Source organism: Suncus etruscus, chromosome 1 (assembly GCF_024139225.1).
Source record: "Suncus etruscus isolate mSunEtr1 chromosome 1, mSunEtr1.pri.cur, whole genome shotgun sequence".
Lineage (NCBI taxonomy): Eukaryota > Metazoa > Chordata > Mammalia > Eulipotyphla > Soricidae > Suncus > Suncus etruscus.
In genome coordinates, this window is record NC_064848.1 from 82298323 (window position 1) to 82325382 (window position 27060).

At 39.3% G+C, this 27060-nt stretch overlaps 1 protein-coding gene across 1 annotated transcript in view; it reads left to right on the top strand.

Annotated features, from left to right (window-relative positions):
• LOC126024807 (paralemmin-2) overlaps positions 1–27060 on the top strand; it is a 327444-nt gene that overhangs the window by 294135 nt on the left and 6249 nt on the right. Inside the window, exons 5-6 of the mRNA XM_049785259.1 lie at positions 8679–8793; positions 9575–9596. Of these exons, the coding sequence (XP_049641216.1) occupies positions 8679–8793; positions 9575–9596 (137 nt within the window). The remainder of the gene's footprint in view (positions 1–8678; positions 8794–9574; positions 9597–27060) is intronic.

The following is a 27060-nucleotide window of genomic DNA, read 5'->3' on the forward strand; positions in this document are numbered from 1 at the left end:
TGGTCAAGAACATCATTAAAGGAGAAACTTCCAGAGCTAAAGAATATATGTGATCATATCCTGCATGCCCGAAAGAGTACCAACCAAAAGAGACCCCAGAAAAAAACCACCCCAAGGACACATCCTAGTCACAATGACAAATCCCACAGATAGAGACAGAATTCTGAAAACAGCAAGATCAAAAGGGGAAAATCATGTTCAAGCAAGCTTCCCTGAGATTTACAGCAGACCTGTCACCAGAAACGCTCAATGCCAGAAAGCAGTGGTGGGATATTGTGACAAGACTGAATGAAATGAATGCTTCACCCAGAATACTATACCCAGCAAAACTCACTTTCCGGTTTGATGGAAGAATACATGGTTTCACAGACAAAAAACAGCTCAGAAACTTCACAGACACAAAACCAGTCTTAAGAGGAAAAACTGAAAGACCTAATCTAAGACAAGACTACCCAAAAGACCACACCAAATTTTGAAATAAAGATGGCGTTAAATCCCAGGACAATTCTTTCTCTCAACGTCAATGGACTAAATGCACCAGTTAAGAGACACAGAGTGGCTAAATGGATCAAAAAACTCAATCCAAACCCTTCTGCTGCCTACAAGAAACGCACCCTGAATAGTCAGAACAAACATAGACTCAAAATAAAAGGCTGGAGAAAAGTTATCCAAGCAAACAACACCCATAAAAAAAGCTGGAGTGGCCCATACTAATATCAGATAATGCAAACTTTATACTCAGGAAGGTTGTAAGGGACAAAGACGGACAATTTTATATTAATCAAGGGGTACGTAGAGCAGGAAGAATTCACTCTCCTAAACATATATGCACCGAATGAAGGGGCCAGCAAAATATTTAATACAACTGCTGACAAATCTGAAAAATAATATCAACAAACAACACAATAATTGTGGGGGACCTAAACACGGCTTTGTCAACACTGGGACAGGTCAACCAGACTGAAACCCAACAAGAATATACTAGACCTGAGGAGAGAAATGGAAGAAAGAGGCCTAGTGGATATATATAGGACACTCCATCCCCAGAAACCTGGATACACATTCTTTCTCCAATGTACATGGGGACATTCTCCAGGATAGACTACATGCTGGCACATAAAAACATACCTCCATAAGATCAAGAGGATAGAAATTTTGCAGATTACCTTCGCTGACCACAAGGCTCTGAAATTATTTGTGAACTCCAAAGGGACTCAGAAGAAAACACTTTAACACCTGGAAGTTAAACAGCCTCATGCTCAATAACCAGTGGGTCCGAGATGAAATCAAGGAGGAATTAAAAAGGTTCCTGGAAACAAATGACAATAAAGACACAAACTCTCAGAACTTATGGGACACAGCAAAAGCAGTACTGAGAGGAAAATTTATAGCTTTGCAAGCACACATCAGGAAGGAAGAAGGAGCTTACCTGAGTAGCTTAATGGCACAGCTAATAGAACTAGAAAATGCTCAACAAAAGGACCCAAGAACAGGAAGACAGAAGGAAATAACAAAGCTGAGAGCAGAAATCAACGAAGTGGAAACTCAAAAAACAATCCGAAAGATCAACGAAAGCAGAAGTTGGTTCTTTGAAAAAATAAACAAGATTGATAGACCACTGGCAAACCTAACAAAGAAAGAGAGAGAGAGAAACTTGATAACTCGTATCAGGAATGAAAAAGGAGAGATCACTACTGATATGACAGAGATTCAAAGGGTAATCAGAAACTACTTTGAAAAACTCTACGCCACTAAAAATGAGAACCTGGAAGAAATGGATAAATTCTTGGACTCTTATAATCTTCCACGGTTGAAGGAAGAAGGATGTAGCATATCTAAACACCCCCATCACCATTGATGAAATTAAAACAGTAATCAAATGTCTGCCGAAAAACAAAAGCCCAGGTCCAGATGGATTCACTAATGAATTCTATCAAACTTTCCAAGAGGAAACTACTGCCAATCTTGGCAAGACTCTTTCATGAAATTGAACAAACAGAAACACTTCCAAATAGCTTTTATGAAGCCAACATCACCTTGATACCTAAACCAGACAGAGACGCTACCAAAAAAGAAAATTACAGACCAATATCACTGATGAATGCAGATGCAAAGATCCTCAACAAAATCCTGGCAAATAGGATTCAATGCCTCATTAAGAAGATCATCCACTACGATCAAGTAGGTTTCATCCCAGGAATGCAAGGCTGGTTTAACATCCGTAAATCTATCAACATAATACACAACATCAATAACAAGAAAAATAAAAACCACATGATCATATCAATAGATGCAGAGAAAGCATTTGATAAGGTCCAACACCCATTCTTGATCAAAACTCTCAGCAAGATGGGAATGGAGGGAACCTTTCTCAATATAGTGAAGGCCATCTACCACAAGCCAGTGGCAAATATTATCCTCAATGGAGAAAAAACTGAAAGCCTTCCCTCTAAATTCTGGCACAAGACAAGGCTGTCCTCTCTCACCACTCCTATTCAACATAGCACTGGAAGTACTTGCTATAGCGATTAGGCAAGAAAAGGATATCAAGGGAATCCAGATAGGAAAGGAAGAAGTCAAGCTCTCACTGTTTGCAGATGACATGATACTCTACTTAGAAAACCCTAAAGACTCTATCAAAAAGCTTCTAGAAACAATAGACTCATATAGCAAGGTGGCAGGCTACAAAATTAACACACAAAAAATCAATGGCCTTTCTATACCACCAACAGTAATAAAGAAGAAATGGACATTAAGAAAACAACCCCATTCACAATAGTACCACACAAACTCAAATATCTTGGAATCAACTTGACTAAATATGTGAAGGACCTATACAAAGAAAACTATAAAACTCTGCTCCAAGAAATAAGAGAGGACACACGGAAATGGAAAACACATACCCTGCTCATGGATTGGCAGGATTAACATCATCAAAATGTCAATACTCCCCAAGGCATTATACAGATTTAATGCCATCCCTCTAAAGATACCCATGACATTCTTCAAAGAAGTGGATCAGACACTTTTGAAATTCATTTGGAACAATAAACACCCTCGAATAGCTAAAGCAATTATTGGGAAAAAGAATATGGGAGGAATTACTTTTCCCAACTTTAAACTGTACTACAAAGCAACAGTTATCAAAACAGCATGGTATTGGAATAAGGATAGGTCCTCAGATCAGTGGAATAGGCTTGAATACTCAGAAAATGTTCCCCAGAGATACAACCATCTAATTTTTGATAAAGGAGCAGGAAATCCTAAATGGAGCAGGGAAAGCCTCTTCAACAAGTGGTGTTGGCACAATTGGATAGCCACTTGCAAAAAATTAAACTTAGACCCCCAGCTAACATCATGTACAAAGGTAAAATCCAAATGGATTAAAGACCTCGATATCAGCCCCAAAACCATAAGATATATAGAACAGCACATAGGCAAAACACTACAGGACATTACAGGCATCTTCAAGGAGGAAACTGCACTCTCCAAGCAAGTGAAAGCAGAGATTAACAGATGGGAATATATTAAGCTGAGAAGCTTCTGCACCTCAAAGGAAATAGTGCCCAGGATACAAGAGCCACCCACTGAGTGGGAGAAACTATTCACCCAATACCCATCAGATAAGGGGCTAATCTCCAAAATATACAAGGCACTGACAGAACTTTACAAGAAAAAAACATCTAACCCCATCAAAAAATGGGGAGAAGAAATGAACAGACACTTTGACAAAGAAGAAATACGCATGGCCAAAAGACACATGAAAAAAATGTTCCACATCACTAATCATCAGGGAGATGCAAATCAAAACAACGATGAGATACCACCTCACACCCCAGAGAATGGCACACATCACAAAGAATGAGAATAAACAGTGTTGGCGGGGATGTGGAGAGAAAGGAACTCTTATCCACTGCTGGTGGGAATGCTGTCTAGTTCAACCTTTATGGAAAGCGATATGGAGATTCCTCCAAAAACTGGAAATCGAGCTCCCATACGATCCAGCTATACCACTCCTAGGAATATACCCTAGGAACACAAAAATACAATACAAAAACCCCTTCCTTACACCTATATTCATTGCAGCTCTATTTACCATAGCAAGACTCTGGAAACAACCAAGATGCCCTTCAACAGATGAATGGCTAAAGAAACTGTGGTACATATACACAATGGAATATTATGCAGCTGTCAGGAGAGATGAAGTCATGAAATTTTCCTATACATGGATGTACATGGAATCTATTATGCTGAGTGAAATAAGTCAGAGAGAGAGAGAAAAACGCAGAATGGTCTCACTCATCTATGGGTTTTAAGAAAAATGAAAGACACCCTTGTAATAATAATTTTCAGACACAAAAGAGAAAAGAGCTGGAAGTTCCAGCTCACCTCAGGAAGCTCACCACAAAGAGTGATGAGTTTAGTTAGAGAAATAACTACATTTTGAACTGTCCTAATATTGAGAATGTATGAGGGAAATGTAGAGCCTGTTTAGGGTACAGGCGGGGGTTGGGTGGGGAGGAGGGTGATTTGGGACTTGGGTGATGGGAATGTTGCACTGGTGATGGGTGGTGTTCCTTTTATGACTGAAACCCAAACACAATCATGTATGTAATCAAGGTGTTTAAATAAAAAAAAAAAAAAAAAAAAAAAAAAAGAAATTCTAGTTGAAATTTACTCAGAACCCTTCTTTCTAGAATAATCCAAAATGCTCAGAAACTCTAGCCCAGAATTTCTTTAACCCTTGCACTCATTCAGTTTATAGTTTTGACTGCACCAGGCATGTTCTCCTTTTTCTCTGTTCATATTTCTTTCCTTAATTGCTCCCATAATAATTTACACAGAGGAGCATCTATAGAAGACTTGCTGAACATTTGTGACAGCAACAGAGTTTTATAACTTTGTTTACATATCTCTGTTGCTTGGTCCCTTCTCTATGTTCTATTTGCATCTCAACCCACACACAGCCCTCTCCAGACAAATTTTGCTAAAGAATTCACCTTGATCTCAGAAATCTGGATGGTCTCATCTTAGCTAAATTACATCTTCTTTTTAAACGTAATTTATTCAACATATATTGTCAAGTATATTTACCTTTCTCAAGATGAATCTAGTAGGGGAAAGTGTGTGTGTGTGTGTGTGTGTGTGTGTGTGTGTGTGTGTGTTTATAAAATAACATAATGTTTGGAGTTACTTAGTATATCTCAGAGCTATTGCTCTTTGGATCCTGGTAATTAATTGCTGTGGGGTCTATCCAGTATATAGTCAAATATGTCACAATATCCCTGGCTTATCCCCAGTAGCTGACAGTACTCACCAATTGTAATCTTATTGAATTATAGTGAACCAAGATATATCTAAAAATTGAATAGTAGATTTTGCTGAATATCTCTGAAGATAAGAAAGCAAAAACCACCCTGTTAACCAGTGCTATAACATAAACATAATATATGATAAAACATATGACAGTAAATATTTAAAGAAAGGCAGTGTTATTTCTTGATGGCGAATCTATCAAAGTTGGGTTGTTGCTGAGCCAAGACTTTAAGAATGTGTAGGGTTGGAGCAATAGTACAGCTGGAAAGCCATTTGCATTGCACATGGTGAATCTAGGTTCAATCCTTGTCACCACATATGGATTCCAGAGCCTGCCAGGTGTGATGCCTGAGGCAGAGCCTGGAAGTTAAGACCTGAGCAGAGCTGTGTACGGTCCCCAAACAGAAAAATAAAAGAATGCTTAGGATTTTAAGATGAGTTTTGGAGGGGAAACCATGATCAATAAAGAGAAGTTTTGTTTGACTAAATCAGAATGTAAACATGTAAGTGCTGGGAAGCTAGATATAATAGAGCCTTGGAAGTTATGGTAGAGCTTCCAGTTTTACTAAATGAAATGATGAAATTTGAAGCTGTTCAGTTGGATAGAGTGCAGTTACATTTTGGATTTATCTTTGCACCACAAAATAATTGTAGCAAAATCTCATAAAGATTTTTTTTTCTGACACTCAAGAATTCATTGTGAATAAATAGCAGCAATGAAATAATGTATTAAAAATAATAATGAAGGAGGCCAGAGTGGTACAGTGGGTAGGGCATTTACTTTGCATGTGGCTGAGTCAGGTTCCATCCCAGGCATCCTATATTGTTCCCCTGGAGCACTGCCTGGAATAATTCTTGAGCTTAAGCCTTGAATATCACTGAGTATGCCCTCTCAAAACAACCAAAATAATTAAACAGAATCGACCTTTTTGTTTTGTTTTGTTTTGTTTTTGTTTTTTTTTTCAGCCACACCCGTTTGATGCTCAGGGGTTACTCGTGGCTAAGCGCTTAGAAATTGCCCCTGGCTTAGGGGGACCATATGGGACGCCGGGGATAGAACTGCAGTACTTCCTTGGCTAGCACTTGCAAGGCTGATACCTTACCTCTAGCGCCACCTCGCCAGCTCCTGAACTCTATTTTCTAACAGATTCGGTTAGCCTTGATAAGTCTTTTGTCTAATAGACTTGGTATTTGCATAAAAAGATGTATGGGGCCAGAGAGAGCACAGCGGCATTTGCCTTACAAGCAGGTGACCCAGGACCCAAGGTGGTTGGTTCGAATCCCAATCCCGGTGTCCCATATGGTCCCCCGTGCCTGCCAGGAGCTATTTCTGAGCAGACAGCCAGGAGTAACCCCTGAGCGCTGCCGGGTGTGGCCCAAAAAACAAACAAAAAAACGTTAGAAGCGGTGGAGAGGGAGAAGGAGAGGACTAATGTAGTCAGAGACAGTCTCTGGAGTACAGCTTCTAGCAGGATAAATAGGAAGGACACCAAAAAATAAATAAATAAATTGAGTGAATCATTTCAGAGCAAGTAATTCAAGGAGCTCAGCAGTCTGGATTCCTTCAGGGGTCTCAAATTTAATTTACCTGGGGGCCGCAGGAGGTAAAGTTGGGGTGATCCTTGAGTGTAAAGTCAGTAGTAAGCCTTGAACATTGTGGGGTGTGGCCCAAACAGCTAAAACAAAACAAAACAAAAAAAAGATTCCTCTAGGGCAGGGCCACAAAATGTTGTACGGAGGGCCGTTGGGCCACGAGTTTGAGACCCCTGCTAGACAGAGGAATATCTAGCTTTCATAACCCCCAAGACATTGCTAGGAACTTACACCATTCTAGTGTACCACCAGTACCATCTTCAGTGTTTAACAAATCAGGAAATATGTGAACTGCTGCAAATCTTTGTGGTTAGAGTTTACACAGTGACTAAGACAGGGATTAACATTAGATTTCCTACCTCAAATCTTTTTTTTTCATGGCTTTGCAACTGAAAACCATTTTTCTTAATTTTGGCAAGCTTTAATGATCTCATCTGTAAAGCTGGAGTTCCCTAATCAGGGTTCATTGGCAAGATGAGATAAAATAATCCATATAAATTACTAGCTCAGTTTTAGGTACAGCTTTAGTGGTCAGTGGAAGTTAAGAATTATTTCTATCATTTCATTAAAAGAATGCAGCTGCAGAGATTTCCTCCAAATCATGACCTGGAATATTAGCATCTCCTAGCAGAGCTATAAATTTCTTTTCAGAAAAAATATAAGGTGCCCGTGAAACCTGAAGAAAGTCCCATGTGAGTAGGGGCAATTGTGTCATCTTCACTTGTTGGCCCTGTTTAGAGGCCAATGCACTGAGAGAGATGACAGCAGGTGTCCAAAGACCATTTCTTGATAATATATTTCCTTGAGCAAGAATAACCATCACTTAACTTTGATCAACCCAATAAAAGAGCAGTTATTCTGGGGGGGGCAGAGAGATAGCATGGAGGTAGGGCATTTGCCTTGCATGCAGAAGGACTCTGGTTTGAATCCCGGCATCCATATGGTCCCCCGAACCTTCCAGGAGTGATTTCTGAGCGTAGAGCCAGGAGGCACCCCTGACCGCTGCCGGGTGTGACACGCTACCCCCCAAGAAAACAAAAAACAAGCAATTATTCTGAGTTAGCTACAAATTAAAGCTTTTTTTCATCAGATTGTGTCTAGTTTTATGTAAAAACATTTTTTCTTCCAATGAAGGATGTGTAGATTGGGGCTGGAGCAATAGAATAGTGAATAGAGAGTTTGCCTTGCATACTGCTGACCTGGGTTTAATCTCCAGCACCCTATATGGTCCCCTGAGCCTGCCAGGAGTGATTTCTGAGCATAAAGCCAAGAGTAACTCCTGAGCATCTCTGGGTGTGCCATCCCCGCCAAAAATGTACAGAATGGAAGACAGGATAGGGCTTAAGATGCTTGCCTAGCATGCTGACAACCCCAGTTTAATCCTGAACACAATGTGCTTTCCCCCAAGCACTGCCAAGAGCACTTCCTGAGCACAAAATCATGAGTAGTCCTTGAACAGTTCTAGGTGTGGCCCAAAGTCCCACTACCTAACACACAAAGAAGATACGCATAAGTAGACCTAAAGGGGAGACCTTGAAGCATATTGTCAAATGTCCACAGAGAGCTAGTGCAGATTGTTCTAGATTGTTTTTGTTTGGTTCAGTGGCAAAGCTGAAAACACAGGTCTTTCTGTCATGTAAGAAACCTTGGCTTGGTACCTCAGCATAATGTAAAACAGAGACTGCCAGGAAGTCACCCAACAGGAAGAGGTTGCTCTCTTACCCAAAAGGACAATAATGTGACCTGTCCTCTGTTTGTGTGTTTTTCAGGCTGGAGCAGGAAATACAAGCGCTAGAAAGTGAAGAGTCCCAGATTTCTGCCAAAGAACAAATCATCTTAGAGAAACTAAAGGAGACAGAAAAATCCTTCAAGGACTTTCAGAAGGTGAAGAAAACAAATGTCATTTCCCTGAGCCATATCCCTGGGGAAGGAAGCCCTAGTAAAACAGTGCCAATGGGAGAGAAGGCCAAATGGCATTAATGAGTCTTCTGAGCTTCATCTTATGAAAGGTGTAAAGCCCTGTGCCCTCTCTGTAGCTGAGTGAGGTCCATCTTCAGGTGTGGGGTCTTGTATTCTGCTCAGTGCAGAGAGAAGTCGGTCATTCAGGTATCTCCATTGGCTCACCATCCCCACCTTCCAAGTGCCTCATGCTTGGCCTCTTCCTGACTTAATTCTCACACCTATTCTGCCTAAGCACATTAAATATGCTCCTGGCAGCATTAACTTGATATTGCTTTTTCAGTGTTTTCTTTATTAAAAGGCCAAAGTCAAAACCAAAGCAAGTACACATAGTAAGTGCATACTAAGGGAAGAGAATTTGCACTGCCTTCTGGCTCTGAGTTACAGGACCAAACCTCCATTTTATCACTCCACTTCCTCAAGAAACTATCAGCAATAGGAAAGTCATTCAGTTAACTTTAGATGTAATTTTTGTCAATCAATTCTCCAACATCATTATGGGGTATTGGTTGGCTAACAGGAATCCATCTCTTGTGCTATAATGAGAAATTCAGTGTAAGGAAAGAATGGTAGACCATTAGGCTTGTAAACAAGAGTCAAATTATGGGACTGGTGGGAAGGAGTGTCAGGAAATGATGTTGTGCATTGTGAAAAATATTTCTCCCTGCATAAATAGTAACATTCTTCCCTACTTCTGTTTCCACAGAGCTTCTCCAAAACGGATGGAGGTAAGTGTAAGTGCACTTTGTCCATCTGAAAAATGAATGATTTTTTAAAATCTTGGTCAGACTAGTGGGTTTCACTGATCTGGGTTTACTGTGAGTTGTGATATGTTGGCTTGTGAGGGCATCAGGAAGATGTTGCCAGGTTTACAGGACACCAAGGAAGTTCACATCCCAGGTCTTCACTACCTCTTTCTTCATCAGGGACTCTGACTGAGTTCTTCATCTGTCTCTAATCTTATTCTAAGGCTTCTTCCCATATTGTCCCAGTGATTATCTATCTGATCCTTCCTGGAAAGATGCTCAGCAAGGAATGTTCTGTGAGGACCACTCCCAGCCACAGCAGAGCCCATTTTAGCTGGTGGTTTGGTTATCAGGCAGGAGGAAGCCATCACCTGGTATCTGAGAAACTTTTTCAAAGACCTGTAGTGTTTCTTCAACTCAGAAAACGTGTGATTCTTCAGACTTTCAGGGAAACAGAACCAGATTCTGGCAAAAGTAGGGCCACTTCCTCTCCCCTGCTAGCTTTGACTCTTCTCTCTGCTCTTCTTTCCTGGGACTATAGGATTGAATTTGGGATTGTGTACTTCTCTTCCTGCCCTGTGCTCTCCAAACTGGGGCAGCATACTCATGAAAGCCACATGCTTTTCACTACTCAGGCAGGTCCTCAACTAGAACAGCTTTAAAATGCTGGGACTTGTCAGAAGGATCATTAACCTTGTGCTCATCTAGTTCTTAACATGAGGTCACTTTGTAAACTGGGGTGATGAGTAGGACACAAAACAAGAGTTGGTATCAGTGTATGTCAAATGTCATTTGGAAAAATACAGGAAAAGTATCAAAATAGAGAGAAATATAATGCATTTTTCCAAATTAGTCAATATACTTACAACTAAGAATAATTCTGACAATTAGTGTGTGTGTGTGTGTGTGTGTGTGTGATTCTGTGGATATGTGTGTATAGAGGGGTATATGTTATAGATATCTGTATGTAAGGATGTGTGTAGACTGTATATATATGTCTGTTTCCTGCTTATAAAAGTAGGATATTTGGACCTTGGCTTCCTAGTACCTAGTATCAGTATTTTTGAAAAGACACTTAATTGAACTTTATGGTACATTTGAACATTAACAACTGAGGGCCAAGCCAGTAGAGACTCAAGAAGGAGGACTTACCATAGTTCTAGAGCCCTCTATAAGGTAAAACCAAATAGGGCTCTTGCATCTAAAAGTATAGATGCTGTAGAGATGGGCATGGACTGCAGACAATTCTTTGTCTGTTAGAGTTGAGAGTGATATATGGGGAGGATAGTGACATTCTTTGGCCCTTGTGAAAACTGAAGCACTGCAGCTAATCAGCAATAATGTCATAAATGTCAGGCTGAGATGGGACTGTGACTCATCCCATAAACTACCCTTCATAGTGGCAGGTGTGTGTGTTGACATTTTAGGCTTTCTCTTCTTTTCTCTCTTCTCTTAAATCAACACCATATCTAAATAATTAGGAAAGGGATAGAGCCTGTGTGCCAGGACCTTGGGACAACTGAATGAGATGTGGAAATCAGTCTATGATTTGTTAACACACAAAAGAAAAGCTAGGCTTGGGGCCCAAGCGATAGCGCAAGCAGTAGGGAGTTTGCCTTGCACACAGCTAACCTAGGATGGTTCTTGGTTCAATCCCCCAGAGTCCCATATGGTCCCCCAAGTCAGGAGCGATTTTTGAGTATATAGCCAGGAGTAATCCCTGAGTGTCACTGGGTGTGGCCCAAAAAAACAAAAACAAAAAAAAATTAAGCTAGGTTAAAAAAATAGTTGCTACTGTCTCTTTAATGTTTATCTTTAATTTCTCTATGTTCATTTCCCACTAGTTTTATCCATTCACCTAGGCTGTTACAGATGATGGGGTGACAGAGAGACAGTACAAGGATTAAGGTACTTCCCTTGTATGTGACTGACCCAGTTTGATCTTCAGCATTGTATTGTCCCAAAGCATTGCCTGAAGTGATTCTAGAGCACAGAACTGGAAGTAGTTTCCCCTTCCTCAAACACCACTTGTTGTGGCATCCCACCCACCCCCCAAAAAAAAGCAAAAAGAAACTAAAATGAGAGCCTACAGAAAGTTGCCTGTGTGACTCAGTCCTTCATTTTTGAGCTCAGGTATAAGAAGATGCCAAATCCTAAAACATGACCCCGTTGTTTATTTAAGTCTGGATTATAGTTCTGTATCATTCTGGCTATAACTAAGTCAGGAGCTAGTAGTAGAGGGGTGAGGATGGGCACTTCCATGATACCATATCTACCAGCAAAGAATGAAATTTGAAAGAAGGAACACATTGTCCTAAGAACATAGTCAGTGTGTAAGTCACACTGTGATCTGGGATTGAAAATGGAAGCATATCCAATTAAGAATCTTAGACTATTTGGTTTTCTCATTCACTGGTTTTAAAGACCTCTTTGATATCAATGTTGCCAAAAACCCTTTTAGAATCAACCAACTGTTGTTACTAAGAACTAATAAAAAACAATATAAATAATAAACAAAAATAATACCCTCATACAAGAGAGTACAGTGGTCAAAGCTCTTGTCCTGTATATTGTTGATCAGGGTTTGGTCCCTGGTAACACATGTAGTTCCATGAGCACTTTTATGAGTGATTTCTGAACACAGAGTCATGAGTAAGTCCTTAGCACCAACAGATGGCCCCTAAACCAAAAAAGAGGGGAGAAGGAAAATATCCAACTTCTGAAATGCACAAATTACTAGGCCAATGGACATTCCATAAGTATATAAGATACTGCAGATAAATCATAACAGGGGCTCACTGAGGACAAGATGCCAATTGGTGTGTGTATGTATAACCACAGCCATTTCAGTTATTCTGTATATGTCAGAAAAAACCTCTAGTAGCAGTGACCTTTGTTTACTTCGTAGTCCTAGAAGTCAAGAAAAGTTCATTCAATCTTGGTATTTCTTGCTTGTCTGCTTGCCTCTGCTCCCTCTGTACTTATTTTATAATAGAATCATCATCAACTAAATGGGTCCATTTTTTTTTCCAATAGCAGTGTCTTGTGTAAAGCTAAAACATGCTATAATATGTCCCTAGTGCTAACTCTCTTCTTTACCCCTTGAAAAACTTCCTGGACTAATGTCCTTAAAGTCAGACACTCCTCTTCTCAGGTTTCTACCCCATCTTAGAGTGTGATGGTTAGAAATTTTACCCATATTAGTACCAAATGTTCATACCAATTGTTGGGAAATCTCAGTGTCTTCAGTTACCTAGGATTTCCAAATTCCCAAAGAAATTACATTAATTTTATTGCTTCAGTTTTGGCCATCAGTATTCCTCATAGCCAGTATAAGTAGTTCAACAATGCTGGTACTAATATATGTGGTACTCATCCTAAGTGTCTGTTCCATGCTCTGCTTCTTCAGGAGTAGGTAGAATGCTGCTTATTCACCTGACTGGCAGAAGAGGGAACTTTACTGCCAGAGGTCATGTGGACAGATTCTTCCCGTGGAAGATTCAATCTTGTGTGTGTCTATCACATACCTACCGGCAGCATAGCCTTTGGGGTTAGTAGTTAATGACATTGAAGTGACTGCTCTGTCCTTTTCATAACACACTCCTAATCTCTTAGCAGAAGCTATGTAAGCCCTGAATCTCCAAGAATTGTAGTCTTCAAGCTTTAGCTAGTGAACAGATAAGACAACTCTATTTCTTGCTCACACCAAACCGTAGCTGCATCCTGAGGAAGCCTGAGGTCAGAAATGTACACCATATACTTTTTTCAGATGCTCTTTTAGAATCTCCAGTCTGCAAGAAATTTTTGTTTCTTATCTGTTGAAATTTTCAGTATGCAGTATACAGTATGCAGAAATGAGCTAGAAATACTATAGCTAGTATAGAGTATGCCAGATCAATTTCCAAGGTCTCACCTGATCTTAGGGGTTGAGTTTCCATTTGGATGTAAAAAAAAGTTCAAATCACCAAAATCCTATTCTACAGATTCTTAGAAATCTTTAATAAAATTAAGAAGTTCTGTAGATTTCTGAATTATTACCTGTTGTTCTCTTACACTGTCACTCTAGTTTTTCCTTGTTGCTGCATTCTTCCTGTGGGGCCACTATTAGCAGTCTACTCTTATTCCTTTAGAGCCTTATTACTCCAACCATTTCTTCTTTCTTGTCCAGCTTTGTGCAGGTTTAAAGCCAAATCCCATTCAATTATTCCCAACAGTGAGAATAAAGTATGCAACCTAAATTAAAGAATAATTGCAGGGCAATTCAAAGTAGAGAATAGACATACCACTCAGAATTATGGTCAATTTCAGAGCCCATGTTCAAATCCAGTCCATTATAACTTGAAGATCATTTCTGAACCATCTCCCAGCTGCCATCTTCTCAGAGGCCCAATTTCCTTATTGATAAAGAGTCTTTGATAAAGAGTCTTTCATCTAAACAGTCACTGGCCCCAGAAAGAGATGGTTACTGAGCTCTACTCCAACCTGAAATCTGCCTGCCTACTCCTGATTTCATTTTCTTTATCCTTTAATGAATAATATGCAAAATCCATTCCCTGAGAGAAACTCTACTCTCCAACCCCTACAGATGGTATTCCTTGCTCTATGGATATAATGGTTCATTACTAGTACATTCTGAATTGCTCTGTAGAGTCACACAAGTCCACAAATTATCTTGGTAGTATAAAGTTAAACTAATCTGAATCTATTATCTGTTCACAGTATGATTTTATTTTAAAAGAGGAACTTCCAAAACTAAGACATTGTCAACTGGGATTATGGGATAAGAGTAGGAGATTTAAGAGGAAAAGGCAAGGAGACTCTCTGCACCCTGGGAGTGGGCACTCCACATGGGTGAGTCTTCTGCCAAGGAGTCATAAAAAAGCTGTAGTAAGTGAAGTTCATAGTTCCATTTTGAATGAAGTTCATAGTTCCATTTTGGACATTGCAGAGTTTGAAGTCATTGTTGTGGTTACTCAGTGAAGAAAGCAGTAAACATTAGTTCTGATCACTGATGGCTGATTGACATTTCCAAATATTGTGACATGGTTGTATGTGATACAGAAAGCTAATCATGGCACTTGCACAGTTCAATTTTCTAGAATTTTCTTTCCTACTTGTCTCTGGAAGATAAATGGATTCTCCTTGTCTCCATAAGGGTGTTTTTTTTTTTCTTTTTGTTCTCTTGTCATCCAGGGTATCACTTCCATGAGGGCCTTGTCAGCTTTTTTGTGGAATATATGTTCTGTTATTGCCATGCGTCAGTTATATTTCCAGCATCTAAGCCCATGGTGAGTTAGTTAATTGTTGCTTGGAATATCAGTTTTCTGACTAAAATACAAAAGTATTGGAATTGCCCTATCAAATTTGGAAGTTGTCTCTTTTTAAAAATATTGTTAGTTTTCTTTGTTTGGGGACACATCTGGTGGTACTCAGGACTTACTCCTGGCTCTGCACTCAGGAATCACTCCTGGTGATCATATGAGATGCCCAAGACTGAACTTGGGTCTGCTTTGTGTAAGGCTAACACCTTACCCTCTGGTCCCTGTTTGATTTTGAAATGTCTGTAAAATTGGTCTTTCGGTTGAATCTAGTACAGAAAGAAGTATTTCGGCTCAGGGAATGTGCTACACACCCACTTTTCCCCACTATTTGGTGAACATCTCTATTTTGACATCCCATATTTGGCCCATTGATTTGATAATGGTTCATCCTGTCCCATTTGTTTCCAACTCTGAATTCATTGTACTCTTGGGCTCTAGGGCTTTCAGTGTGCGTGTGACTCTCATCATATGCAGAGTAGTTGAGCTCCCTGGCCGGGATTCCTTCCTACCTCAGCTTGTCTGCTGAATCCCTTTCACTGGGCAAATGCTCTTCTTTGTTTACCCTGATCCCCTGGTGCTGTGGTTGCCTCAGCCGTCCACTATGTAGGCCAGTAAGCTGCTGTCTCGGCACAGAATGCAGTGGGCCTCCAACAGTGTGCCTAATTGTATTCCCTGTTCTCTGCTACCAGATGCAGTAAATTACATTTCCTCCCAGCTCCCTGACCTGCCAATACTCTGTTCACGAACAGCAGAACCGGCACCTGGGCAGGACGGGACCAGCACAGCAGCTGGTAAGTCCTGGGGAGCTATTTGGTTGGATGGTAGCACCTACATTTCCCTGAGCTTTTGGTAATGAGTGTTGCTTGGATACCTCCAAGAGCAGAACCCTATATGGTGGCCTTGACTCAGATCTGAACATTCCAGAGACCAGACAAGGCAGACGCTGGAGGAGACTCTGGACTGAGATTCAAACAGCAGGCGGTTTGATGTGGCCGTGTTTTCTCTTCAGAGGGATCTGGCTCTCATGCTGTGATCTTTATATACCTTATTTTTCAGACCATAAGACACACATTCCCCCCCCCCCAAAAAAAAAAAAGTTTGTCTTATGGAGTGAATGCTGCCTGGAGCTGAAACCTAATTGCAGGGGAGGAGAGCATCTAAAAACTACATGCATCTTATGGTCAGGTGCATCTTATAGAGCAAAAAATATAGTATGTCCTTATTCTGAAAGTTAATCTGTGCTCTACTTCCAGGAGATTGTATTCTTCATATTAAAATATTATAAGGTTAAGTGAGCTATGAAATAAGATGGATGGAAAGCATTTTCAAAGTATATGTGTGTGTGTGGCTGAAATCCTTTAAGGCTGAAGGTGTTTGTATGCTATGAATAGTTCCAAGTTTTCCCATTTTTTAGTGTTTTCTTAAGCAGACATCACCCATGTATTGCTTACCATATATTGGGAAGTGAAAGGATAGTGATGGTAGTAGTTTTAAAAAGCATATTTGTTGCTAGATTTCTCACAGTTGTAGATGTTACAAGATAAATACATTTATGAATATGAAGAGCATAAGAGAGGTGTGCTTTGTTCTGAATGTGACTCAGAAATTAGCACCGAGAGAATGTGAGCAATTAATCTCCATATCTGTCTTTTTTTTTTTTTTTTGCCTTATTCAGAAATGTACTGAGGGCCAGGGGTTAAATTGAAAAGAGATTTGTCCAATATTACATAGTGTCAACGTAGGTTAATTAAAATGAGCATCAGGGACTGAAGACTGTGCAGGAGTTAAGATACCTGCCTTGTTCACGGCTCACTTTGGTTTGATCTCCAACATTGCTTATGATTCCCGATCATCTCTGAAATGGTCCCTGAACACAGAGCTCAGGAGTATGCCATGAGCTTACCAGTGTGTCCCCAAACAATAGCCAACAACAACAACAAATCACATTATGCATTTCATCTATAGTTAAATTCATGTTTAAAATAAGTCATAGGGGGCCAGAGAGATAGCACAGTGCCGTTTGCCTTGCAAGCAGCCAATCCAGGACCCAAGGTGGTTGGTTCAAATCCCGGCATCCCATATGGTCCCCCGTGCCTGCCAGGAGCTATTTCTGAGTGGATAGCCAGAGCACCGCCAGATGTGGCCCAAAAACCAAAATAAATAAATAAAATAAAATAAAATAAAATAAGTCATGGACCAGAACAATAACTATGGGGGATCTATGCATGCTTGCTTGCAGAAGATCTGGGTTAGGTCCCTAGCACTGTGTGCTACCATCCAACTACTCTACCCTAAAACACTACTATGAGCAGTTCTAAGCACAGAGTCAGGAATAATCCCTGGACACAGCCAGAAACCAAAAGTAATAATAAAAGGTAAGATAAATTACATAACCATACCTTTTATGAAGTAAAGCAACTTTTAGCTTTTAATCCAGAGGCATTCTGAAAAATATACCAACCTGAATGTCTTATGAAACAAATACTCCCTCCTTATTTTAATGTGACCAGCAAAATAACTGTTGTCCTGTACAGTGGCTAAGTTTGAATAATAACTGTCTTTGTAATGCCTTAGCAGTTACTGTTAGATACAGACTGACAGAGTCCTCCTAGAGTTGCAGGCATTTTAGTGTCTGACCAAGCCCAATATTTCTGGCCTTGTCAGAGAACAGATAAACCAGAATTTTCAGCCTGCAGTGATGTAAACAAAGAATTATTGGCAGTAAATTAAGCTGTAGACTTTTCAGTGCTACAATTTTCTTTCTTTCTTTCTTTCTTTCTTTCTTTCTTTCTTTCTTTCTTTCTTTCTTTCTTTCTTTCTTTCTTTCTTTCTTTCTTTCTTTCTTTCTTTCTTTCTTTCTTTCTTTCTTTCTTTCTTTCTTTCTTTCTTTCTTTCTTTCTTTCTTTCTTTCTTTCTTTCTTTCTTTCTTTTCTTTTCTTTTCTTTTCTTTTTGGTTTTTTGGGCTACACCCGGCGGTGCTTAGGGGTTTTTCCTGGCTGTCTTCTCAGAAATAGCTCCTGGCAGGCAGGCATAGGGGACCATATGGGACACCAGGATTTGAACCAACCACCTTTGGCCCTGGATCAGCTGCTTGCAAGGCAAACACCGCTGTGCTATCTCTCCGGGCCCCGGTGCTACAATTTTTCTGCTCAACATGTGTAATAATTTAGTTTGTTTGTTTGGGGGGCATATCCGGTGGTGTGCAGGGGTTACTCCTGGATCTGAGCTCAGACATCGCTCCTGGCAGGCTTGGGGGACCATATAGGATGCCAGGATTTGAACCACCTTCCATCCTGTGTCAGCTGCAGGCAAGGCAAATGCCCTACCACTGTGCTATCTCTCTGGCCCTCATAACTATTTTAAAACACACACACACACACACACCTTCCTCTTGTTATTAAAAATGGGGGTACTGATATTTTAAAGGAGTTATAGATAAACAGTTTTCCAGACGACAACCCCCCTCTAAAGTTCTTACACTTAATAGGACCTTGAGCAATATAAAAGGATCAGCCCTACAAGAAGGACTCAGTATATAAGAAGAAATATTCAGGGGCCAGAGAGATAGCATGGAGGTAAGGTGTTTGCTTTTCATGCAGAAGGTCATCGGTTTGAATCCCGGCGTCCCATATGGTCTCCCGTGCTTGCCAGGAGCAATTTCTGAACATGGAGCCAGGAATAACCCCTGAGCACTGCCGGGTGTGACCCAAAAACCAAAAAAAAAAAAAAAAAAAAAAAAAAAAGAAGGAAGAAATATTCAAAAGATTTAAAAAGAATGTGAGCAGTATTATTAGTCACAGTATTAAATTTAAGAGTAATAATGTTATTTGTGATTAAAATGTTATGTGTAAAAATTACATTTAACATCTTTATTTGGGGACATGAAAAATTATGATCTGAATAGCAATTACACTTTGAAAAGCATTATATGGTCAGAATATCTTTTTAAAGATAAGTTTTGATCAGTTTACTTTTATTTATTAAGAACTTATTTGCATAAATGCATCAAGTTTAAAAGTAAACATAAGCAGATTCATGAAAAACAAAACATTTTTTTTTGGTTAGCTCCTCTGTCAAGGCAATTTGGGGAATAATGTTCAGATTCATTATCAATAGGCAGGGTCAAAGGGTTGGACTGAATGTTTTGATTGTGATCCCCAGAAATATCTGGTCTCTGGAACTCTGTTTGGAGAAACTCCTAAACACCTCATCAGGAGCAACCTGTGAGCACCACTGGTTGTGGTCCTAAAATAAAAACACAGAACAGATTCATTATCAGTTATGAATAAAAAGTGACTGCATAAAGCATTGATATCACATCAAGTAATCTCACTGATCACAAGAATTCTCCTATATTATCCATCTCTTTTTGTAACATCTTTTTGAAAATTATAAGAATCCTAGGGCCATTTTTTTAATTTTGGGGCCACACCCGGTGGTGCTCAGGGGTTACTCCTGGATTTGTGCTCAGAAACCACTCCTGGCAAGCTCAGGGGACCATATGGGATGCCAGGAATTGAACCTGGGTCAGCCACATGCAAGGCAAATTTTCTACCTGCTGTACTATCACTCTGGCCCTTGGGCCATTTCTTTTCTAATACTATCTTTATTTAAGCACCATGATTACAAGCACATTTGTAGTTGGGTTTCAGTCATAAAAAGTATACCCCCCCCTTCACCAATACAACCTTCCCACCACCAATGACCCCTATCTCCCTCCTTCACCACCCCCTGCCTTTTCTATTTTTCTCATTCACTACTGTTGTCATGATAGTTGTCAGTTCTCTGACTGCACTCACCAATCTTTGTGGTAAGCTTCCTATCATGGGCTGGTCCTTTTAAACCTTATCTCTATTGTCTCTGGGTATTATTACCATACTATCTTTTATTTTTCTTAAATTCCACAGATGAGTGAGACTATTCTGTGTCTATCTCTCTTCCTCTGACTCATTTCACTCAGCATATAGCAAAATTTTATTTCTCCTAACAGCTGTATAGTATTCCACTGTGTATATGTACCAGTTTCTTTAGCCACTCATCTGTTGTTGGGCATCTGGGTTGTTTCCAGATTCTGGCTATTATACATAGTGCTGCAATGAACATAAGGCACAGAGAGAGAATTTTTGTATTGTTTTTGTGTTCTTAGGGTATATGCTTAGAACTATTTTAAAATAGATATTTATTGATGTTAGGGAAGTTTAGAATTCTATGTAAATGAGACTTTACTTTGAATCACATCTTTTCATGATTAGGAGGCATAAAATAGAATCCCTAAAACATATAAACCATATTTGTAACCAAGAAAATGTAGCAAGTGGGATCACACACCTTCATGACTGGAGCTCAGTAGCCTTTGCCATCTCTAATTGTTTCTGATTGTTAGTAAACTCTTCCTTTGATGGAGCTTTAACTTGTCTACCTTCTTCTCTGCATTGACACTTAATTCTGCTTCTTGAAGTCATTCAGAAAAAACTTTAAACTCTGATTTGCTTTGGGTTACATGAAAACTATTGTTATTTCCCATCTCTTTTCTCTAAACCCCAACCCTCCAGACTCCTAAGGTTTGTAGCCCAAATCTTTTCAATGGGTGCTGAGATGAGATGGTTGCTTCTAGATGTCTTCCACCATCCCTCCCAAAACTCTCTACTTTCTCTCTGATTTTACCAAATTCAGTGCTCAGAGATGCTCCCTGAACTATGGGGTGAACTCATCACCCTATACTGCAAAGCCTGATGCTACAAGCATGCAACTTATTTCAGCAATATCATGACCTTCAGTGTTTCTAGAAGTGGTGTCAGGGACTGAAACTAGCTAGGGCTCCTTTACAGAGCATGTACCTCAGTTCTTTGAGCTATCTATCTTCTTGGCTATCAATTTATTTTGAAATGTCTCCAAGTCATTTCACATGTCTCCAGGCTCAGCCTTTGATCCTTCTCCAGTGAAAATAGTGCTCCAGAATCATTTTGGCTGAAACATGCCATCTGCTTCCCCTGACTTGTGCCTGTACTTCTTCACTTGCTCACACTAAAGATCATGCAAAAATCTTTTTCTTAATCTCAAAAGAAAAAAATAAAGAATGAGCTATGAACCTCTTTGCACTTCATGGAGTTGATAGAACTATTAGATTTCTCCTTGTTGCACTGTCTCTTGTGTTAGGGTCCTATGGAGTCACTGCAAAGCCTTGGAAAAAGGTAAGACAGTGAATTAAGGGATTTGGTGGCCTACACTCTGGCCAGCCTACCTTCTCTAACATAACAGCTCCTCTTTGCTTGTGTTTAGATATTGAAATTCTGGGTCGGTCAGGTTTCAATTTTTAAGAAAAGGGTTTAAGAATTTTGCATGTAGAAGACTCTCTCTGTGTGCCAAGGTCTTCATAGCTCATAACTTCAGATTTCTTAATCTCATTTTAGGACCACTTCAGATCTTAAAACAAACAAACAAACAAAGGGACGGAGAGATAACACAGCGGTAGGGTATTTGCCTTGCATGTAGAAGGACGGTGGTTTGAATCCTGGCATCCCATATGGTCCCCCGAGCCTGCCAGGAATGATTTCTGAGCGTAGAGCCAGGAGTAACCCCTGAGTGCTGCCGGGTGTGACCCAAAAACCAAAAAATAAATACATAAGTAAACAAACAGAAAACACAAGCTTTTGTTATTTTTCATCATTTTCTTTTCAAATATGTACATATTTTGTTAGAGGCCTTTAGTAAACTGTTGGCTCTTCTGGCCCTTGGAATATACTGCTCTGCCAGCTCAGTGTTATGGGCATCTATCAGGGATGATTATCCAGTAGGTGACATAGCTCTAGCAATTGCCTAGACACCCAAGGCACATGCTTGTTCTTGTCCTGAGTAATATAAGAATTTTGTTGTAATCCACATAGACTGTATACCTGGCATTGATTTGGCTAGAGATCTTGAACAAAGAAGGAAATTAGGTTAACATGTATAGCTTATGGCAAATAAACTCATACTGCTTCTTAGTATCTCTGCATTTTGAAAATTCACTCAAAAATTATCTAGCCATGAAATATCTAGCTATTTTCTATAATTTATAGAATTTCTTCCTCATTTATGAAAATCAGAGCATTAATTATCTGTCTTCTTCACCTTTTCTGTTGTACAAGATTCTTGAGATAAATGCATTGATACTGAAACCAGGGTCCTTGTTCCAAAGCACTAAGAACATTTTTATCCTCAACTTGATTATTTAAAATCTTTGCTACTCATTTAAGCTTTGTAGTGATATTCCTGGCAACACTTGTTAGACTGAAAACGACAAAAGCAAAATTAAATATGAGAAAGTAGCTTTTTCTTTCATTTTTCATTTATATTACACCACTGCTGAGTTACTTTTGTTAATATTAAAATATCCTAGGAAAAGAGTTGATTCGAGGAAATTAGTTTTTGATATAAGCAAATATTTTTACTGAGTTTTGAAATTGGAGATGAAAGATTGTATTTTGAATTAATTTCCTCATTATCTTGTTCTTATGATCACAATAGCACCTTCCAGAGAAAGTGTGACTATATCTAATCATATGCCTGAAGGTCAACACTACACATGTGTGTGCTCTTACTGTAAACCAGACATGCATGTTGCTTCTCTCCCATATTCCAGGGCTGTGATGCCAGCTACACAGCATGATTTAATTTGGAACCATCTCACTGCAGTATGACAGGAATAATCTGACTCTCTATTTAGCCCTCCCAGTGTGCTTGCCACACCTTTAAGTTATGCCACATTTGCTGTTCATGGCACCATAGAATATTAAAGTTGGGTAGACTACATTGTACAAATGGTAAAATTTGAAATGGTAAAATTGGGGCCCCAAAATGGTATGTGTCCTGCATAAAAATTCTGACCCACTGTCTTGCTCTTCTAACCTTCCCACCATTCATCTCATCCTACTCACTGGAAATATTACAGGAGTATCATTTTAGTTTTATTTGTTGCTCAATCTTAGTGCTCTTCAATAAAGTGAACCAGAAGATGTGAATTAGAAGGGAGATGACTCAAAGTGAAGCACGCTTTACTTTGGGAAACCCCGGGTTTAATCTCTGTCACCACCTTGATCCTGTTGCAGCACCAGGAGAGTTCACTTAGCACCACCAGGTGTGGTCCTATACATTACTTTTTTTGGTTTGTTTTTGGGTCATACCCGACAGCATTCAGGGGTTACTCTTGGCTCTAAACTCAGAAATCACCCCTGGCAGGCTTGGGGGACCATATGGGATGCCGGGATTCGAACCACCAACCTTCTGTATGCAAGGCAAAACCTTACCTCCATGCTATCTCTTCAGCTCCCTAAATATTCATTACTTAATAAAAGCAACAAGTGAATGAATTTAGTAGTAGGTGGATTGTCCATTTTCAAGGAAGTATCTTGCTGTGTATTTCCTTGATTGACTTTTTTGAATGTAGGCAAAATGTTTACAGTATTTATTTATTTGGTTTTTGGGTCACACCTGGCAGCACTCAAGGGTTACTCCTGGCTCTGTGCTCAGAAATCGCTCCTGGCGGGCTCAGGGGACCATATGGGATACCAAGTTTTGAACCGGGGTCAATCCTGTGTTGGCTGCATGCAAGGCAAAAGCCTTACCGCTGTGCTGTTGCTCCAGCCCTTGTTTGCAGCATTTATAATGGCAGGGTTTTCATACAGAAAACATTTTAATACCACACCTTCCGCAAGAGTGTCAGCTTATCTTCACCATTGTCCCAGTGTTCATCCCATTCCCCCCCCCACACACACACACATCAGGCCCCTTGCTCATACTCCACCCCCAAGTGATAAGCTTCCTGCTAAAGACCAGTTCTCATTTTCTGTTGCCTTTGGGCATTTGGTTTCTCCTTACCCTTATATGTCACTTCAGAGGAAAATTATTCAGTATCTGTCTCTCTCCTCCTGATTTTCTTCACTCAGCATTATATTTTCCAAGTCCATTCACATACTGATAAATTTCATGACTTTATTTCTTCTTAAAAACAAGTAGTAGTTCTTTGTATGTGTCATATCTTTATCCAGTCATCTGCTCTTGGGCATGTGGGTCACTTTCAGATTTCAAGTATTGTGAATAGTGCTACAATGAATATAGGAATGTATATGTCTTTTCTGAGTAGTTTTTGTGGTTCTTGAAGTAAATGGCAAGAAATGAAATTGCTGGATCCTTGACTTGATTCTTGATTCTTGAAACAAGTTCTATTAGTTGATCTTTCTCTCAATATTTGTGTCAGGCTCCTATTTCTTCTTCTTCCCTAGGCTCCTTGCAGACCAGTCAGCTGCCTTCTTTTTGCCACAGCTCAAGGGAACAGAGAACAAGAGAATTTGTAGAACAGGAATAGGGAAGAAGAGTATTTGTGGAATAAGAGAGTTTGAACTAAAATCAAGCCTTCTCTATTTCTCAGATCCATCTCCCTAAGTCTCAGAATATCCACTCACACTGGCGTTTCCTCCACTCTGTCTCTGGTTTCTAGGCAAGTATCTTCTCTTGGGGTCTTCTTCTGGAACTCTGCCTGGTGTTTTCTGAATCTAGAACTGAAAGTGTCTTTGCTTCTTCAGATTAATGAATACTGCTAGAGATGAGAGAACAGTAACCTAGAAAACTAAACACAGAGGTCCAGTTAGTGCACTAGTTCAGCCTTTCAATTCTATACCTGGGGCCAGAGCAATAGCATTTGCCTTGATTGTAGCTGAGCTGGGTTTGATCCCTGGCATCCCATATGGTTCCAGGAGTCTGCCAGAAGTGATTTCTGAGAGCAGAGCCAGGAGTAACTGCTGAGTGCTGCCAAGTGTGGCCCCAAAACAAACAAAAAAATCAATTCTATTCCTTTGCAGAAATGATGGATTTTGGTTCATATTCTTTTCATTTATCTATTTTTACAAAAGAAATATAATGCTCTGCTCTCTAACAGTGTCATTGCTTGAAATAGCAAACGTACTTTGTAGAAGAGCAGTATTAATGTCATAAAGATAACATGTACTACATATATCATTTAGAGGCCAGAAAGACAGTAAAATGGGTAAGGCAATTGCCTTACATGTAGCCAATCCAGTTTTGATCCCTGACACCACAGATGGTCCTTTGAGCACTGCCTGGAGTCAATCACTGAGCACAGCAGTAAGCCCTGAGTATGGCCTAAAAATAGATAAACAAGTAAAAATAAAGAAATAAAAAACATCAAAATGTGTGTATGTATTTTATACAAACATAACTTCCAGACATAAGTCCTCTAACCATTGGAACTTTCATTGCACTATTTTTTTTTCCCCTGATTTTTCAGATTCTTTCCCTAGAGAGATTTTCCTTAAATACTTTTGTTATTGCCTGTGGGACTCTTTGGAAATCTTTTATAGATTCTTCTCAGTAAGCATCCCCCTTGAGTAGCTTCCCATTGTTGTCTTTGTCTTGTAAGATAAGTCAGGGCTTGGGGACTGGACTCTTGGTTCTCCACACTTTACAAATTAGAGGGTTCCTCATTTCTGGGGAAATTTGAGAGAATAAATTAGGAGTGTGATCTTTGTGGTTAGAGATGAGAACCTGATATAAGAAGCTTTTTGGCAAATACTACTTGACAGGGCGAAAAACACAAATTTTAAAAAGCTTTTCTTGGGGCTGGAGAGTTAGTACAGCAGGTAGGGCACATGGTTTGCGTGCTGCCAACCAAGGTTTCATCCTCTGCATCATATCTGATCACACTGCCAAGTGTGATCTCTGGACACTGCTGGGTTTGACCTCCCAAATAAAAAATAAATTTAAACGCATTATTTTCCTGCTACTTCATATCCACCTTAGTTCACATTTGAAATATTATTGACTGTGAACTGGAATGAATATAAATCTTAATTGTATACAACACATTAAGATTAACATTTTACCTTCTCTGATTTTTTTTCAATATCTAATAGCATTCTCATCTGTGTATTCATAAAGTCTAAATACTGCCTTTGTGTTAAGCCATGCTTCTCAAAGTGTTTATCTTAGTGCCCTTTTCAGAAGAACAGGAAGTATACAGATTAGGAATGTGAGACCAAACTAAAGAAAAACTGCTAAAAATATGGTTTTCTGTAAAGCTTATTTCAAAAGAAAAAATCAAAATACTGTATTTCATGGCACATCTATATTTATTTAAAGTGTTTTATGCTCATATGCTAGGAATAGTGAAGGAACAGACTACAATATGTATATGCAAATGTACATCTCCTAACAAAAACATGGCTTTGTGCTTAGTCCCAGAATTAGTTCAGCTTAGCCAGATAGGAAATACTTCAAAACCAGAGACTGGGACTGGAATGATAGCGATATTTGCTTTAAACCAATTTTAGATTGCTATGTCATTTTGTGCACCTATCACTGAATGATTGAGAGATATCTAGATATTAGAAATGAGAATTCTCTTTGCTTTCTTAATATATACATATGCTCCATGAGTGTCAACAGTGGTAGCACATAACATTTTAACAAAAACCTACTTTTTAAACATAAGTTTAATATCTAGAAATCCAAGCAAAAATTAAATGCCTTCTCTAGTTCTCTAATGACACATTTTGTGGGAAATTAGTAACTGAGATAAATACTTCTCTTGATATGACCTACATTGTGTGAGCCCATGTACCTCTAAACAATGTTAATTGTCCATGGGTCACTGAAGAACATTCATGGTGTTTGTACTGAAAAGTGAAATTTTCAAGTGAACATGATGAAAATAAAACATTGAATTTGCATCCAATTTAAGTGTTACAAATAAATAGACTATATTATTATGCCAACAAGTGTAATAATATTGTTATTTTGTTTTAACCAGCTCAAAAATCAGTCACGATATGCACCTTTTCATTGGTGGCATACTCTGTAAAGTATTTGTAGTATATGTACATCATGTATATATATATATGTGTATATATACATATATATGTATATATACATGTGTGTACATATAAAATATTGACTAGATCAAAACAACTAAATTAGACTTTTTAGCTATCATTCATTATACAGGTGTGTATAGATAGTACCTTCTATACAAAAGGCTCTAAGGTAGGTATTAGCAGGAAAGGATAATTATAAAAGGAAATCAGGCAAAACACTGGCCTTCAAGTCTGTTCAGTTAATAAAACACTCCCATC